The sequence below is a fragment of the Pelophylax lessonae genome (assembly GCF_965119305.1).
Source record: "Pelophylax lessonae genome assembly, chromosome: 1".
NCBI lineage: Eukaryota > Metazoa > Chordata > Amphibia > Anura > Ranidae > Pelophylax > Pelophylax lessonae.
The window spans coordinates 446188242-446207189 of record NC_138768.1 but is presented as its reverse complement, the minus strand read 5'-3'; the positions used below and the strand labels follow the sequence as shown (position 1 = coordinate 446207189).

The window sequence follows — 18948 nt, the reverse complement described above, 5'->3', positions numbered from 1 at the left end:
TAAAAGTCCCCCTTGTAATGCAGAATGTGTTCGGTGGGCAAGCGGATTTGGTTTGGGAGCTAACACTCTAACCCAGCAGACTGCAGTATGACAGCATACATAGGAGGTATAAGCCTACCTTGATTGTAGTGGACCTCCTGCAGATCGATAAACCGCCATTAGCGTGGTATGCAGGTGGCTGTGCTGGGAAAACGCTATTCGGCAATCCGCCGCCATTTTGCTGTAGAGCGTCCGCAGGTCACGCCGGCCGCCATTTTTTGGAGTCTATTGTCTCCCGTATGGGGGCGGCCATGTTTGAAGAGCCCAGCTAACCTCGAGGAGAGCTGGGAACGCCGGAAGGCGTACACAGGGGGCGGAGCCACTTCCTTCTACCCGGGAAAACGAGCACAGTTCTTCCCAGTCTGCACAAGACAAACGCTGACTGCAGTTGATAGGAAACTTCTCTGCATCGGGTGGTGAGCATTTGGGGTCCCTCTCTCTCTCTGTGGGGGTCAAGAAGCAGGTACATTGAGGGGCGCTATTGCGCTAAGGGGGATACAGATAAAAAAAAAAAAGAGAAGAAGTTTTTTCTGGCAAGTGTCCTGGGTTAACATGGACCCTGCCACTCATGTATCTCCGCCTGATCCCCTCGAGGTGTCTGCAGGATCCTCCAGCACCCCGCTTACTATTGAATCATTGTCAGCTATTATGGAGACCTTTGTGTCCCGGGTGGAAGTGGCTTGTCAGGGACAGGGCGCAAGAAAGCGACCCCCGTCTACCCCCATTTTATCTGAAACTTCGGATTCAGAATCTGAGCCTATTCCTGCAGTTGCAGGTACCTCATCTGGGATTGGTGTCTCGGGTACTGTCTCTTCAGACAGTGAGGAGGATGTTTCGGCATCAGCCATAGCCCGAGAGGAAGCGTTGGTAAACGCACTCATTGAATCTGTTCAAGAAACCTTAAGATTACAGGGTACTCCGTCGGAAGTAGCTGAGACTGAAATTCCCTTTGGTACTAAAAAACGCATCAAAGTGGCGAAGGTATTTCCACTGCCCAAATGTTTTGGCAATCCGATCAAGGAAGAATGGAGTCTGCCAAAACGCACTTCTGCTATTTCCAAACGCATTAGCAGGCGTTATCCGTTTGAGGAAGCCCTCATTAAGAAATGGACAGAACCACCGGTGGTGGATTCACCAATTTCTAGATTAAATAAAGCCACGGTTATTCCATTAGAAGACGCTCCGTCTTTTAAGGATCCGGTGGATCGCAAGATAGAAGCTATGTCTCGCGCCATGTTTTCCTTGATTGGATCAGCTTTCAGACCAATAATTGCTATTGGGCTGGTTTCGCAGACTGTAACTGAATGGACCAAGTGGTTACGCCGGGACTTAGAAGAGGTCCCTCAGGCGGTATCAGATTTGTTGGAACAGATGATACAGGGGTTACAGTTTGTGTGTGATGCGGCGTTAGACGCCACTCCATTATTGGCGCGAGCATCAGTTTCAGCAGTGGTTCTCAGGCGTACACTGTGGCTAAAATGTTGGTTAGCTGACCAAGGTTCCAAAAAAGCATTGGCTAATCTCCCCTTTTTAGGAGAGCGTTTATTTGAAGCCAACTTAGATGAGATCATTAAGGATCTCACGGGAGGAAAGAGCACCTTTTTACCGCAAAGTGCTAAGGGTAAAGGACCTCGTCAAAGACGGGGGCCTTCTTTCTCCGCTCATAAAATTTTTTTTCGTCCCGCGGGTGAAAAAATTAAGTCCTCCAAAGCTCCTTCAGGAAGTTTCAGGGGACGTTGGTCGGGCAAGTAAAAGTCAGACTCTTCCAGACCTGAAGATAAGACTACTAAAGCCTGAAGGTGGGCCCCCACCCATAACTGGGGTGGGGGGACGTCTTCGCCGGTTCCCGGATCCATGGCTCTCCAGAATCCCGGACAAGTGGGTTTGCAAAGTCATAAGGTCAGGGTACAAGATCGAGTTTCGATCTCTCCCACCGGCGCAATTCTTCCCTTCCAATATCCGTCTATCCCCGGATCGTTTAGAAGATCTGCGGAGAGCAGTCACGGATTTACTACAACAAGGAGTGGTAGTCCACGTTCCTTGGACAGAACGCTTTCAAGGGTTTTATTCAAACCTATTTACAATACCCAGGAAAGAGGGCAAGGTGCGTCCAATTCTGGACTTAAGGGCACTCAATTCCTTTGTCAACATAAGAAAATTCTAGATGGAGTCCATTCGCACAGTAGCGGCCTCCCTGCATTCAGGGGATGTCCTAGCGTCCATAGACATCAAGGACGCCTATCTTCACATTCCCATTTACGCAGGACATCAGCGGTTTCTACGTTTTTCCGTAGAAGAGAACCACTATCAGTTTGCGGCGTTACCTTTCGGTCTCGCCACGGCTCCTCGGGTCTTCACGAAGGTGTTGGCCCCTATGTTGGCACTACTGCGCCAAAGAGGCATATCGATTCTAGGTTACCTAGACGATCTTCTGCTTCATGCAGAGTCTCCACAGACCCTGCTACAAAACCTAGAGATTACTATGATCTCTTTACAGGAATTCGGGTGGTTGGTGAACCGGCAAAAGTCTTTTCTGGTTCCCACCCGGAGGCTCGAATATCTGGGTCTAATTCTAGACACATTCAGGGCAAGAGTTTTCCTTCCGGTAGGGAAACTCCGGAAGATTCAATCAGCAATCCAGTTGTTACTATCCAACAGCTGGTCTTCTCTTCGGACTTGCATGAGGGTTCTGGGGTTGATGGTGGCTTCCTTCGAAGCAGTCCCATTTGCCCAGTCCCATACCCGAATTCTTCAGGAAGAGATTCTTCTCAAATGGAATCGGAATCCGGAATCCCTGGACAATCGGATCCGATTGAGCAAACAGACCAGAGAGTCTCTGGTCTGGTGGCTTCGATCTCCGATGCTCAGCCAGGGAAAGTCATTTCTGCCAATATATTGGACGGTAGTGACCACGGATGCCAGTCTATCCGGATGGGGAGGAATTCTTGGTCAATTATCCGTCCAGGGACTTTGGTCCCCGGAAGAATCCAGGTTACCGATAAATGTACTGGAACTGAGAGCGATCAGACTTTGTCTGATTCACTGGACCGAGCAGCTCCAGGGCAGCCCGGTTCGGATCCAGTCGGACAACGCCACGGCCGTGGCTTATGTCAATCACACAGGGGGCACCAAGAGTGTCCGGGCGGCCAAGGAAGTGGCTTGCATTCTTCGCTGGGCAGAACGGTTTGTTCCAGCTGTCTCTGCGGTGTTCATTCCGGGGGTGGAGAATTGGCAGGCAGATTATCTCAGCCGTCAGACTCTGGATCAGGGGGAATGGTCCCTCCATCCAGAAGTTTTCCACCAGTTGTGCCTACGTTGGGGCACCCCGGATGTGGATCTGTTGGCATCTCGATTCAACAGGAAAGTACGGAGATTTGTGGCTTGCTCCCGCGATCCTCTAGCAGAGACCGCAGACGCACTGGTCACCCCGTGGGGGCAATACCAGCTAATGTATGCCTTCCCTCCTCTCGGGTTACTGCCAAGACTTCTTCGCAGGATAGAGGGGGAAGGAATTCCAGTAATCCTGGTAGCTCCGGACTGGCCTCGTCGAGCCTGGTACACCGACTTGGTCAGGCTCGTTGCGGACGTCCCGTGGCGACTTCCTCTCAGGGAAGACCTACTGTCTCAGGGACCGATCTTCCATCCTGCTTTACGATCGCTGGCTTTAACGGCCTGGCTATTGAGACCCAGGTGCTGAAGGACAAGGGATTGTCAGCTTCAGTTATTCCTACTCTAGTTAAAGCAAGGAAAGCGACTTCCAGAAAGATTTATCATCGCACATGGAAGTCCTACATTGCATTGTGTGAACCTCTGGGGTTCCACCCACGTTCTTATTCGGTTAGTCGAATATTAGCCTTTCTGCAACAAGGGGTTGAGCAGAAACTGGCCTTGAGCACTATCAAGGGTCAGGTTTCAGCATTAGCTATCTTCTTTCAGAAACCTTTGGCTACTCATTCCTTGGTGCGGAATTTCATCCAGGGGGTGCGACATCTGGCTCCGCCAGTGCGTGCGCCGTTACCACCCTGGGAACTTAATCTAGTATTGTCGGTTCTTCAGAAACCTCCCTTTGAAGATATTAGGGAGATTCCTTTACCTACGTTGTCCCAGAAGGTGGCCTTCTTGGTGGCTATTACTTCTGCACGCAGGGTGTCAGAACTGGCTGCATTATCTTGTCGTTCCCCATATCTGGTGGTTCATAGAGATAAGGTGGTTCTTCGTCCGAATCCATCCTTCCTACCAAAAGTGGTTTCAGAATTTCATCTGAATGAGGAAATTGTATTACCTTCCCTGTGTCCTAAGCCCAGCCATCATCGGGAGTTTGCTTTACACTCCTTGGATGTGGTTCGGGCGATCAGGGTATACTTGAAAACGACAGACTCGTTTCGCAAGACGGATTCACTTTTTGTGGTCCCGGATGGACCCAAAAAGGGGTTGCCTGCATCTGCCGTGACTATTTCCAAATGGATCAGACAGACGGTGGTACAGGCTTATTCTATTAAGGGTCGGGAGCCCCCGTTCCCTGTTAAGGCGCATTCCACTCGGGCACTTAGTGCGTCATGGGCCTTTCGCCATCAGGCGTCAGTGGTCCAGGTGTGCAAGGCGGCTACCTGGTCGTCGGTGCATACCTTTACAAAACATTATAAAGTTGATGTAATGACATCGTCTGATGCCTCGTTTGGCCGCAAGGTTTTGCAGGCCGCAATTTGAGGAGACCAGTGGTCTACCTCGAGGGTTTTTTTTCGTTGGAATTTTTATTTGAGTCTCATTCTTTGTTTATAATGAGCCTTTAAACTTCTAGTTGGCACCGGTTGGGCCTTCTAGATTGGATTTTGATTTCTGTCAATCCCACCCCTCATTTGTGGCACTGCTTCTGGACGTCCCTATTGATGTGAATCAAAGAGGACTACGTCTGTCAATGAGCGACAGAGAAAATTGGATTTTTGCAAGATCTTACCGTAAAATCCTTTTCTCTTAGCTCAATGACAGACGGAGTACCCGCCCCTCTATCATTGAGTTGGGTTGGGTTAAATTCTCTGACACTGCTGTATAACAGAACTGATTCCCTGTAGCAGAGAGGGGGAGGATATGCCCTCTGGGACTGCCCCTGGGGTGGAGCCAGAACGTTTTTTCTTTCTGCCTAGTCCTGTGGAGGCAGCATAACCCTATTGATGTGAATCAAAGAGGACTACGTCTGTCAATGAGCTAAGAGAAAAGGATTTTACGGTAAGATCTTACAAAAATCCAATTTTTTTGCGCTATAAGCCAAAAAATGCGACAATTTTGAAAAAATAACTATTTTTCACATGTTATATAAAAATTCTCAAAAAAAATGTAAAAAACAAAATTTTTTAACATTTTAGGCCAATTTGTTTTCTGCTACATATTTTTGGTAAAAAAAATTGCAATAAACTTATTTTGATTGGTTTGCACAAAAGTTATTGCGTTTACTAACTACGGGAAAGATTTATGTCATTTTTATTGTTTTTTTTTTTTTTTTAACTAGTAATGGCAGCGATCTGCACATTTTTTTGTTTGCGGGACTGCGACATTGCGGCGGACAGATCAGACCCCTGACTGACATTTTTGACACTTTTGGGGGTACCAGTGACATTACTACAGTAATCAGTGCTATAAATATGCACTGTTACTGTCAAAATGACACTGGCAGGGATGGGGTTAACTTTATTGGTGATCAAGAGGTTAAGTGTGTCCTTAGGGGCGTGATTCTAACTGTCAGGGGGCGTGGCTTGTTAGATCATCACAGAGACATAGGATCCTACATAGCAGGATCGCATAGCCTCAGTGATGATCTTAGGGAGAATGACAGACGGCTGTGTTTACATCAGCCGTGTGTCTTTCTCCCTCTTCTGAGTGAGATTGCGAGTGGTCGGCGGACATCTGAGCCGCCGGTCACACGCGTGGGGATGGCAGGAAACAAGCGGGAGCGCGCTCGCCCCCTAAAGGCTCGTGGGCGAGCGACGTACCGGTACGTCACTTTGCCTGTAGGGGGCTGACTGCCGCAGTATATAGTCGTGCGGCAGTCGGCAAGTGGTTAACAGCATCATCTTTTAGGATTTTAAATAACTCCGGTGAGATACTGTCACTTCTGCTAGCTTTGTTCTTATCAATGCTTTCTAAGGCCCACTTGACTTAACTCTGCGGGATATCCAGTTCAAGGTCAGTAATTGCATCATTGTGGTTATATGGCTAACTGACTTTGACAGCTGCGGGAGCCAGTATTGCCACGGCTGTGTCTCAGCCAATCAGGAGAGAGAGTCCCAGGCGGCCAAAGGACTCGTGGACATCGCTGGACAGAGATGGGGCTCAGGTAAGAATTAGGGGGTGCTGGGAAGGCTGTTACAAACAGAAGGCTTTTTATCTTAATGCAAAGAAAGCATAAGGATAAAAAAAACCTTCTGACTTTACAACTCCTTTTATTGCATGTTTATTGGATTGGTAATTAATAAAGGTTTTCTTTTATAGGTTCCATAATAAAGGTGTCTATGTTAAAGCTGGTTTACAAAAGCTAAGCCACAATCGAAATTTACATAAAGACCTGAAACTTCAAGTGGACCAACAAGAGGTGGAGCTGCCAAATATAGAAGGTCTCATCTTCCTAAATATTCCCAGGTATATGAAATTCACTTTCATTCAGCATACTATTTTGTTTGGTTTAAATCACATTTCTTTCTTGGGCAGGAGCAGTATTTTTTGTTCTCAAACAGATGAACATATTAAAGTGCTACGCTAATCTTTTAAGTCATAAATGAAGATGTCCTGCTAGTGGCAAGGACTCCTCTGGCCCTATATGAGGGGTGCTATTCCCGCATATATGGTTCCTCCGAGCGGCTCCTGACGCTCTGTGAGACCATGGGGGATCCCACACATCCCCTGCACGTCCACCTGGAGGAACCATATATGCGGGAATAGCACCCCTCATAGAGGTCCAGAGGGGTCCTTGCCACTAGCAGGACATCTTCATATATGAACTACTGTCCATGGATGTGTCCCCACTCTTAACTTTCTTTGATTGTGGCATATGGTTGCTCCTCTATTGCGCTCATTGACAGGCCCCTGAGGAAGGGCGTAAGCGCGAAATATGTCGAGCCTGAGCAACCAGAGCCTGAGCGATTATACAGACGTCTAGCGATGGATATGGCCTACTACCAAAAATTCACAGCCTTTGAAATCATTCCTTTTTGTTACTATATCGATCCTGAATGGATATATGAAGGAAAGTTATGTTGTCTGTCTATGTGTGATATAAGAATGGTAGTCGGCATCCATCTGCATAGCGCTGTTATTTGTGCTTATATTTGTAGAAACTGTATGTTGTGATGTAATTTTGTTTCTGAAACCGAAACATTTTAAAATGAGTACTTCAATAAATTGAGATTGTTTTTATATCTATTTTGTTTCTTTGATATTACGTGCCAGTAAAGTCCATACCTTTATACTCTTTCTCTGACATATTATTTAGGACGTGGCACTGTGTATTTATATGTCCATGGCTACCGCCCCATTGGTACATTGTTTGTCGTATTTGATATGTATAATCTAATTAGAATTGTTCCTGTGAAACAATTTTTTTGTTTTTTAGTCATGTGACTGGCACAGCACCAATCGGGGGTTGGCCAGACACAGACTAACACTGTAGAGAGTATACATTAGCAGAGTAGTAGAAGCCTCTCCTAAGAATTTTTCCCTGCAGATGCCAAAGAACAGAGCTGCAAAAATAAGATAGAGGATTAAAAAAAAAAAAAAAAAAAAATTCAGTGGCATGATGTATATGATTTATATGAATGAATTATGGCAATTAACACATCACTGTTTAGTATTACTTTAAATATGTTTAGAGATGTTTAAAAAAAATTTACATTAACCACTTAAGCCCTGGAAGATTTTACCCCCTTCCTGACCAGGGGGTTTTTTGCGATTTTTTACTGCGTGACTTTAACGGACAATTGCGCGGTCGTGCGACGCTGTACCTAAACAAATTTCACGTCCTTTTTTTCCCACAAACAGAGCTTTCTTTTGGTGGTATTTGATCACCTGTGCGATTTTTTGATCATGCACTATAAACAAAAAAAGAGCGTAATTTTTGCAAAAATAACAATATTTTTCACTTTTTTTATATGAAATTCCCCCCCAAAAAAATGTAAAAATCAAAATTTTTTAACATTTTCGGCCAAATTGTTTTACGCTACATATGTTTGGTAAAAAAAATCGCAAAAAGCGTATTTTGATTGGTTTGCGCAAAATTTATCGCGTTTACTAACAAAGGGAAAGATTTTTTTCATTCTTGGTGTTTTTTTTTTAACGAGTAATGGCGGCGATCTGCGATTTTCTTTGCGGTACTGCGACATTGCGGCGGACAGATCGGACCCTAGACTGACATTTTTGACACTTTTGGGGGCACCAGTGACATTACTGCAGTAATCAGTGCTATATATATGCACTGTTACTGCAAAAATGACACTGGCAGGGAAGGGGTTAACTGTATTGGAGAGGGAGGGGTTAAGTGTGTCTTAGGGGCGTGATTCTAACTGTGCAGGGACAGGTCTCCTAGTGTAAAAACAAAGATCAACGGTTCTACATAGTAGAACCGTCTGATCTTCATTTTTACACAGGGGAGCTTGTTTACATAAGCCGCACTGTCTTTCTGTACCGGCGATCGTAGTGTGACCGGTGGACATCGGGTCCGCCAGTCACACTCCCGCACTCCTCCGTGAACGAGCCGAGGCGGGCGCGCGCCTCAATGGGCGCGCGCTCGCCCGCTATTGGCTCTAAAAGGAGTGACAGGCGAGTGACGTTAATTAACGTCACTCTGCCTGGCCGGGGCTGACCGCCGCAGTAAATTTACTTGCGGCGGTCGGCAAATAGTTAAGATCCTCTTTTCTTTATAAAGTGGAACTAAAGTCCACAGTACTTAACCTGCCCTTTAGCCATGCCAACCTCCTCACTGGTGCTTTCATGTTTGCCCAATCTTCTTTGGCAACTTTGGCCATCCTAATTCACCAAGGCTTCTCGAGAATGTACACGAAGCTGTGCATGCACACCTTACTGTACATTCCTCAGCAACTTGTTAGGTGACAGGTAAGAATGTTTTCTTGTAAAAGAGACATGGTATGGCTCTCCCTGATTTTTTTTTTTTTACATTTTTCTGACCAGAAAAATAATGGACACTCTAATTGTTTATATTGATATAAAATGCCCACAATGGTCCAGGTAGCCAGAATGAGACCCTCATTGCAAGGGTTTTTTGCTTGTTATGTCTAGGGGCAGAGGGTTAAAGAGGAAGTAAAGCTTCCTCTGTAACTTGTATCTCTAGGTAAGCCTATAATAAGGAGTACACAATATCTTAGGCTTGGTGGTCAGGGGGAATAAAAAAAATTACATAGCACCTGTAGTCAATAGGAGGAGGAATGGTGCCCCATTTTTGGTGTCAATGGTGATAGTGGAAGGAATACTACCCCATCATTGATGTCATTGGAAGGAATGCTGCCCCATCGTTGGTATCAGAGGATGGAATGGTGCCTCATTGTTGGTATCAGTGGGAGGAATGGTGCCTCATATCATTGTGAGGAATAGTGCCCCAAGGGCTGGATAAAGGAAATCAAAGGACCGCAGTTTAAAGACCACAGCTCTAGGCAGATAAAACAAGCAATTAACCCTTGCAGGGGAGGGGGGCGCAACACAAGGGTGCATTTTTCCTGGGGTAGGGCTTTAAGTACTTTATTATTTTTTTTTTTAATTTAAGACCAGATTCAGATTAGGTTTAAAGTAGAACTATAGGCATTTTTTTCTCATTTTGGATAGAGTAAAGAGGTTATAACCCCTGTAAGATTTTTTTTTCACCATCTGTATCCCATTGTGGAGATTTCCTTTTACTTCCTGTTCCATAGCCAAGCAGGGAGTGATAGGAAATCCCTGCAAATTAAGGGAATTGATTGCGGACCCCCAGGTCACCAGAACTAGTGTCCCCATTGGAAGATTTCCCCTCTTTTTTACTTTTTTGGTGACAACCCAAAATTTTGGGATTTTTTTTTACTTTCAATGATAATGGTAAACTGGACAAATAGAGAGAGTGAATCTCCCTAACAGGGGTACAGACTGCAATTAAAAACTGACGTGTTATGATCTCCCTCCACTCTATCGAAAACTAAACAAACAAAAAAAAGTTTTGCCTTTAGTTACAGGAATATAATAGTAACTTACTAATAGTAAATTTTAAGTTCAGTTTAAGTTTGAAATGCCAATTTTACAATACATATCCAGGCAAAACTTTTTTTTTAAGATTTTCCCTCACTTCCAGTCTGGTAAAACTGTTTTTTTTTTTTTTTTTAAGAAGCTGAAGTTAGAAGCTGATTGGTTACTATGCACAACTGCACCAAATTCTGTGTGATCTCCCCATTACTGTACACTTTAAACCCATAGCTATTTTAGTGTCATTTAGGTACCAAAGGCATTTACATAACTTTTTGAAAATATATTATTATACTTAATAAAGGACTTGTTTTTCTTTTTATCAGCTGGGGCTCGGGAGCTGATCTTTGGGGCTCTGATAACGATAATCGATATGGAAAGCCAAGAATCGATGATGGATTACTTGAAGTTGTTGGTGTAACTGGTGTAGTTCACATGGTAAGTAAAATTACATGAACTGAAATTGCTTACTATGTATTTATACATTTTAGTTAAACAACCTATTTCAAAATTAGTTTTCACTTTTTCATATCTTTGTGAGTCAGTACATGCAGTGTTTTCTCTGGATAATCCTTAACATGAACAAAACAATTACAGCTTTCTGGTGTTGCTGTGAGGTGCGTTGTGCATGACAGCCACATTCGTGTTTGAGTGATTGCAGCACTGTTTTCATTCCTGTTAGTTGGAGTTTCTGGTACTAATTGGGAGCCTTGCTGTGCCTTTTGAATCCTCTCTAGTGATTTTTCCAGTGGAGAGCGGTATGATCCATGATTAGCCTGAATCGATTTTTTTTTTGCCCTAGTTCTGAAAGATCCAAGAAGTTAGTAGATGATTCTGAGTGCCAGCATTCAACCAAACTGAAATACCAGACAGACACTTTCTTTTACAGTTATTTACAGCATGCTTATGTCTGGTATATTATAAAATATCTGTGAATAAAAATAATACAGTGCAGCGCATAATGTGAAAGTATTTTCTCTAAAGTGACAAATAAAATCAATATTAAATAAATAAATGAACATCAACATAAACACCCCCAGTGAATATGGGTGATGGATATTCAATAAATACAGTCCATAAGTTTAAGCGAAGTGACTTCTTGCGATTTCCAAAAAGGATTGCAGTGGAAAGCAAATGGAAGATAGCCCATCAACCAAGAAACACACTGCCTCTCACCTCCGATGTTCAACCCAAAAATATCAAACAGCCAAAACATTCCAGATAAATCTTGATTATGGAGAAGATCCTCATATGGCTCCATATGTATAGGAAAAAAGAGGAGATCTAGTGCTCTCTGTATACTTCCAGGTAATGTTTATTAAAAGCAATGTACTTACAAAGCAAGCACTACATAAGTGCATGGAAAACAGCATGTGACAGATAGATTGTGGTGGCTACGGGTGACGTCATGCATCGCTCCTCCCCTCCCCCCGTACGCATTACGTCCATCGGCAGAACTTCATCAGCGGGATCGGGATTAAATATCGGAGGTAAGAGGCAGTGTGTTTCTTGGTTGATGGGCTATCTTCCATTTGCTTTCCACTGCATGCCTTTTTGGAAGTCACAAAAAAGTCACTTCACTTATACTTATGGACTGTGTTTATTGAATATCTATTACCCATTTTCACTGGGGGTGTTTATGTTGATGTTCATTTATTGATTTAATATTGATTTTATTTGTCACTTTAGAGACAATGCTTTCACATTATGCGCTGCACTATATTAATTTTATTCACAATTGTGAGGTTTTTGGTTTGACCTTTAGTGTCCAGCTGCTTAGTTTTTTTTTGTAGTGTTTAATTTGCACTGAATATTCACTTGTTCACTATTATAAAATATCTGATTTGTATTTCCAGGGCCAAGTTCAGGGAGGACTTCGATCTGGTATTCGAATTGCACAGGGATCATACTTCCGTGTAACACTTCTGAAGCCTATTCCAGTCCAAGTTGATGGGGAACCTTGGATCCAGCCCCCCGGCCAGATAATCATTTCTGCTGCAGGACCAAAGGTAGAGAAGCAGCTGCCTAATACCTTACTGTATTTTTGAATACACTAAGGCTCCTTCCACACTGCTGCCTAAAAACAGAGCATTTTTAGGCATACTGCCTGATTTTTTTTTTGGTAATTAAGTATTTAGTCCAGTTCCCCTTAAAATTGTTATAACCCCCACACATATACCCAGTGAAGGGAATAGCCTCAGATGATAGCCAGAGATAAAACAAATCCTCCTACATAAATTTCACTTGTATATCTGCTGTCTTCCCCTTTCTACACCCTTTCAGAAGTGCAGATTGTGTTAAAAATCTTTCTTCATCTGTCTCAGCACAGTGGAGGAGGCAGCAGGGAGACTGCACTTACACTGTGTGAGAGCTGATTGGAGGAACGGGGCACCCCCCCCCTCCACATATACAGCGTAACAAAGGAAAATGCAGAGCTGTACTCTAAATAGACAAGCTCAGTGCTTATCAACCTCCAAGCACCGTCCCCAACACAAATTTTTAGCTCATGTTATCTCATGTGTCGGAGAACTTATCCAAAGTGACTCATGCTGATAAGAGAAATGAAGCACCAGAGAGAAACGACACTTAGCGCTTTGGAGAGAGATGAGTAAACACAACAGATATAGTATATGCTTAGTTCAAACTTCATGAATGGGGTTTACTGCCATTTTAAGTCAATAGACAATTGCAGTCTCTATAATTGGAAACAGAAAACCTATAATCTGCAGAAAAAGGAAAAATATAAACATATTGAGTTTGTAATCATGTATACACTCACTCGCCATGGAATTAGGGTCTTCACCCTGATGAGGTTGGTTTTTTTAACAATAGACCAACAAGTCGTAATAAAAGTCGTGCAGGACCCTTTTTTTTGGTCCGCACCAGAATCAGATCTGATTCCTGTCCACATTGACAGTTCGCACTGCGATATGCAAACTACTGGGGGTGTTGTTAAATTTGTATTGACACTCCCAGCAGTTTGCGTATGGCAGTGTGAACTGCCTTCGAGTCGGGTGCAATGTGGGAACCCGCAGTAGATTCGCAGGGTTCCCGCATCGCACCAGTGTGAACCAGCACTATGTCTGTGTTGTGAACTTGATCATTAAGTTACTTCGTAATTCCTTTTTTACTTCTATCATAAATTAAAATGTCCTTTTTTTCATGTTTATAGGTTCACATGCTAAAGAAATCAAAACAAAAGCAAAAGAAATCTTCAAGTTCCAAAGAAACAAAAGGAGATTCTGTTACACAGAACAACAATGGAAGTTAGGGAGATCTCTAGGGGAACCTTCTAGGTCTAGGAAACTACTGACATGAGGCAACAGTTGGAACTAGGATCTAGTCTTGTGTTCCACTGCAGGAGGCTAGCCGGATGAAAACTCCTCTTCTACAGTATCCCTAATATTGTCTATGTAATATGCAGTCACCTGCGGAATCTTCGTCTTTACAGCTTCCATTAACCATCTGAAAATATTCAGGGTTGTCGCCTTGTATCTGTAGACTTATTTCCGCCTTCGTAAAGGTGACAGTTGCTTGTGCATGACACAAACCAGCTGCTGTGGTGCACTGTGGTTGCCCTTCGTTTAATGTCCATGGTGGAACCATTTATAGAACTTGGTTATGCCTAGATGTTGTAAGGGGTAACTACCACTTATTTTTGCTGTTCTTTTTTATATGACTAGTATTGAAATGCTTGATGTTTAAAGGCAGAATTTTAAAAGGCACCGAATACATTGTATCTAAAACCCACATCAAGAGCCTCACTGGAAAATCTCATCCCATGCTGCATAATGTACTGTACAAACACTATTTTTAGACAGTCTATTTTCTATGAAGAGGTATTATCAATACATATCTGACCTCCAAAGTGTTTAGGAAAACCGTCATTCCCTGTGAGCATTTGTCTAGCTTTATTCTTGTAGTAAAATACAAAGAAGACATTAGGAGCATAGTTTTCCATACTGTGATGGAATGTATGGCAATTAGTACTGTAAGCATTTTATATCTACTGACCATAGGATGTTATATATTTATTGTTCTAAAACAAGGAAATAGTTTCCAACTAAACTGTATTTATTGAATTTGGCAGTGGTAGAGAATAAGGTTTTCTCAATGTTAAAATAATGTGTTGCATTTAAAGAACTCCTACACGTCTAAAAACACAAACTAGCTTTCGTGTATGTAAGTGCTTTTTAGTAGGATTTACTAAAAAAAAAAAATCAAGTTTTGAAAATTTCACAAGTGAAATTTCTATAGTTTATGCTTGACAAATTACATTTTTATTGATTCTATAATGTAATTCTGCAAAATCAGAAGACTGTGTTTTTTTTAACAATGTGGTTGTACTAGTAATACATTTGGTGTAGTATATATGTATTGCATCAAATTGCTATACATACTGATATCCAAATACTTTCCTACTTAAACTACCTTATGGGACAGTTATTTACATGTAATAGTTCATGTAAATAGCTAAAGTGCGCTGTTTTTTTTAGCTCAATGATAGTGTATGTAGGTATGTGTGTTTGTAAAAATATATAGAGATATACAGTATATACACATGCACACACAGCCCCACACCCACCCACACCAGTACCATATGGTCAACAGTGCATACTGAGATTTCATTAAATAACTGGTATAAACGATTGTCTCTAGATCACAATACTTTTGGAAATTAGATATTTACATACAGACATTATCAAAATATATTGTATAGATTCCAGTACCAGTAACAACAAACAACTTTCTAATAGGTTATTTTCCACCAGAAGCAGTCTGCCATACATTTTACTGCATCAAAATCCATTACTTTCAAAATGTCACCTGTGTGGTGCAGTGCATTGGCAAATAAGAAGTTCTCCTCCTGCCTTATGGTCTGTTGACCTGCCGTTATCCATTGAAGTCAGTTCTTTAAAAGAGGCAGTACATAGTAGCACATGTTAAGCCATTGGTGAGTGGCTGTTGGGAAAGAGCCCTTATGCATCATGGCCATGCAGCAATTACTTGAATGGTGTAGGGTTTACTTTTCATAATACAGAACACTGTGTTAGGGTTGAATCAATTTGCTGTGTGTTAATCACATTTGGGAAGCATTTATCGTAACGTACATTCACATGGGCTTCCCAGGTTCTAGCAAGCAGTATGGCCTTTTCTGTATTCAAACTTGTGTTTTGTGAGGTTAACTGCAGGAGATGTATGTGCAGCAAGACAAAGTAACATCATTCCTGTGATTTGTGTGTGGAGGCCTGTTTCCGTAGATCAATTTTTGTGAACCCAGTGTAATTAAAAAATAAAATAGCATATATCAAGCAATATGTAAAGAAAGGTGTGTGTATATTTAGAGTAAGGGCCCTTTCCCACTTGCTTTGGGAGGAGGGGAATTAGTAAAACAGGCAGTTGGGTCATGTTTTACAGCCCTCCTTAAGCTGAAGACAGCCAGACACTGAAAAGTGATCCACTATGGGCTTCTTTTCAAGAGTACAGCAAAGTTTGCCATACATTTAAACTTGCCTTAAAGCAGTATTAAACCTAGTACCCAAAATTTAATATATTGCTCCTTACTAGTCATTAGATGGGGTGGCTGCACTATTTTTAGGCTTTTTTTCCTCTCTGGTTTCACCTGATGATTTGGCCAGTAACACAGCACCTGTATTAGTGTCTCCACTCTGGATGAAGGAGCACAGGGGCAGCTTTAGCATTTTTAATCTGTTGGGAGGGTAGTGTTAGTTAATGTATCTAAATCTGCTAGTCCATCTAATTGAAGCCAAACTCCTGCTCACACCTTAGTTAATTTTATTACTAGATGGACTTGTGTCTCCTCTTCAAACCCACTAGTTTTGGGTTTTTATTCCAGCCAGAAAACGCCACTGCCAAAAAAATGCTGATAACAGCCTATGTGTGCATGGACACATAGGATAACATGTTGGGGTGTTTATTGGCTGCAGAAAAAAAATGCCTGAAGACAAAAACAGCAGCTGTAAAAACATCCAGTGTGCATGAGGCCTTAAAGCGAAGTTCCACAAAAAGTGTAGCTGCTGACTTTTAATAAACACACACTCACCTGTCCCATGATTCAGAGATGCGGCCACCCGAAGCCTCGCTTCTCTCCCTCTCCTCTCCGTGGCGCCGGCATTGCAAGTGTGGGCACCCGGCTTTACAGCCGGGTGCGCACTGTGCATACACGAGCTGCTCAGCGCCACCCTATTGGTCGGGCAATCTTCTGGGACCTGTGACGTGTCCCAGAAGATTGCAAGGTGGGAGGGGGGAGGAGAACTTCTGTTGGAGCCGCCTAGGTGGTGGCTCCAGCGGAAGTGGGAGCAGGTACCTGTCAAAATTACGTACCTTTCCCCCCCCCAAAATGACATGCCAAATGGGGCATATTTGGGGGGAGGAGTGCTTAAAGCGGAACTTCCCCTTTTGGGTGGAGCTCCGGGTTAAGCTGTGTAGAAGTAAAGGTTCCCAGAAATAGGTTAATTGTCCTCTGAGTTACCATACCCTCTCCATATGGCTACTGTGGCTACATACTAGACGTTTTAAAAACAGGAAATCTAAATATATTTTTGATACAATTACCTTTTTCTTTTTTTTTTTTTTTTTTTTTTAAAGGTCCAAAGGATTACAAAGCTGCATTCCAACATTCTATTCAGTTGACAGAGTTAGTATAGATAAAAAGGGATTTCCTAATCATTTTTTAAGGAACACAGGGTCAGAAGTGATTTTAAGACACTGGTTTTTGCTGCCACCTACAGATTATTTGGGTAGTGGCAACAAAAAATTGATGGCAGTATATAACCCATCGTACGCCCTTAATGCTGCAGTTGTATGCTAGGAGAATAAAATACTTTTCTCCTAAGGATAAGCAAACATTTTTTCCTTCAATCAAGTTTCTTTCTTCTCTGCAGAGAAGAGTATAGTAGAATATGTATATATGTATACGAACAAGCGTATATTGATTGGTTTGCGCAAAAGTTATAGTGTCTACAAACTCTGGGATATATTTATGGAATTTTTATTTATTTTTTTACTAGTATTGGCAGCGATCAGTGACTTATAGCAGGACTGCAATATTGCGGCTGACAAATCGGACACCTAACTGACACTTTTTTGGGACCAGTGACACTAATATAGTGATCAGTGCTAAAAAATATGCACTGTCACTGTACTAATGACTCTGGCTGGGAAGAGGTTAACATCAGGGGCGATCAAAGGGTTAACTGTGTGCCTAGCCAGTGCTTATGTACTGTGGGGGAGGTGGTTTTTCTAGGGGAAGGCACTGATCCATGTTACTGCTTTGCGGGAAGACTGGATCAATGCCTTCCCTACTGACAGAACAGCAATCTTCCTTGTTTACATAGGAAGATCACCGTTCTGGCTCTCTGCCTAATGATCAGCGAGTGCCAGCGGACATCAAGTCTGCAGTACCCACAGATCAGCTCCCGCTGTGTCTAATCAGGGTCTTAGACTTGTGATGGGTTTGCTTCACATTTGGTGGTATAGGTATTTCTAATGTACAGGAGATTTCAGTTTTTTTTTTTTTTTATCCCACAGGAAAGATAAAATATCTTTTAGAATTGAACTTTTTTCACAACCTTGCTGTTTTGGTTCTGGCAGTCATTTCTTTTATGTAGTAAATTGATTGATATCCTTTCTTTTAATTAAGCTTAAAATGTCATAGAATATTTTATTTTTTTTTACTTGAAGGAAATAAGTAATTGAGGTAAGATGAAACACTGCTACGTATAAAGGTACTTCATTGTTGCAGCTTTAAAAGAAGGCTTTTGGGGCTATCCAAATATATTCAATATGATGATTATATTTACATTTTCTTGAAAAGCTGACTATTTTACATTCTTAGGCAGTGAGAAATGTAATTATTCCTAAATGTGCTAAGACCTTTTGTGATCTTCTGTACGACTTGGCCAACAGGTGAACATGATGCACACATAGCAAATGTTTCATCCTTTTTTTTTTTTTTTTTTTTTTTATAACAAAGGAAATGATAAATGCCTATTACTAAGATTCTCCATCAAGTATAAAGTGTATTTTTTTGTGCAATAACGCCTAGGGAAGTCCAGTTCTGTAAGCACAGGTCATGCTCAAATTGGGCTGGGATCTAGCCATGTATGGCCACTCATACTTTTCAGTGTGCACAGTCACCATTATGTAGAAAATGTATCTTATCTTAACACAAACACTACCAACAGTAACTATTTTCAGTAATTAATAAGCTATAATGCAAAGTAATAAACTCTGCTGCATTTAACTTTGACTTTAAAGGCAACTGTATTGAAAGCTACACTATGTTGTCAAAAGTATTGGGATGCCTGCCTTTACACGCACATGAACTTTAATGGCATCCCAGTCTTAAGCTGGATATAAGCTATACAACTTTTGTTGATAGATTTGCATTAGATTTACTTTCAATTATGTTAGTGCAAGGGCCTGCCTGATTGCATACAAATTGAAAGTGTTTGGGTTTGACCTCATATTATATGGTTTTGGTAAATCTAAAGGAAAAAAATCTAAAGAGAATTGTATAGTGTGTATCCGGCTTTAGTCCGTAGGGTTCAATATTGAGTTGGCCCACCCTTTTCAGCTATAACAGTTTCAACTCTTCTGGAAAGGTTGTCCAAAAGGTTTAGGAGTGTGTCTATGGGAATGTTTGACCGTTCTTCCAGAAGCAAATTTGTGAGGTCAGGC

General features: G+C 42.2%; 1 protein-coding gene across 1 annotated transcript in view; it reads left to right on the top strand.

Moving 5' to 3' along the window:
• Positions 1–14814, top strand: part of DGKQ (diacylglycerol kinase theta) — a 290718-nt gene extending 275904 nt beyond the window's left edge. Inside the window, exons 20-23 of the mRNA XM_082243121.1 lie at positions 6523–6669; positions 10572–10683; positions 12102–12254; positions 13418–14814. Coding sequence (XP_082099247.1) covers positions 6523–6669; positions 10572–10683; positions 12102–12254; positions 13418–13516 — 511 coding nt within the window. The 3' untranslated portion in view covers positions 13517–14814. The remainder of the gene's footprint in view (positions 1–6522; positions 6670–10571; positions 10684–12101; positions 12255–13417) is intronic.
• Positions 14815–18948: the final 4134 nt, after the last annotated feature.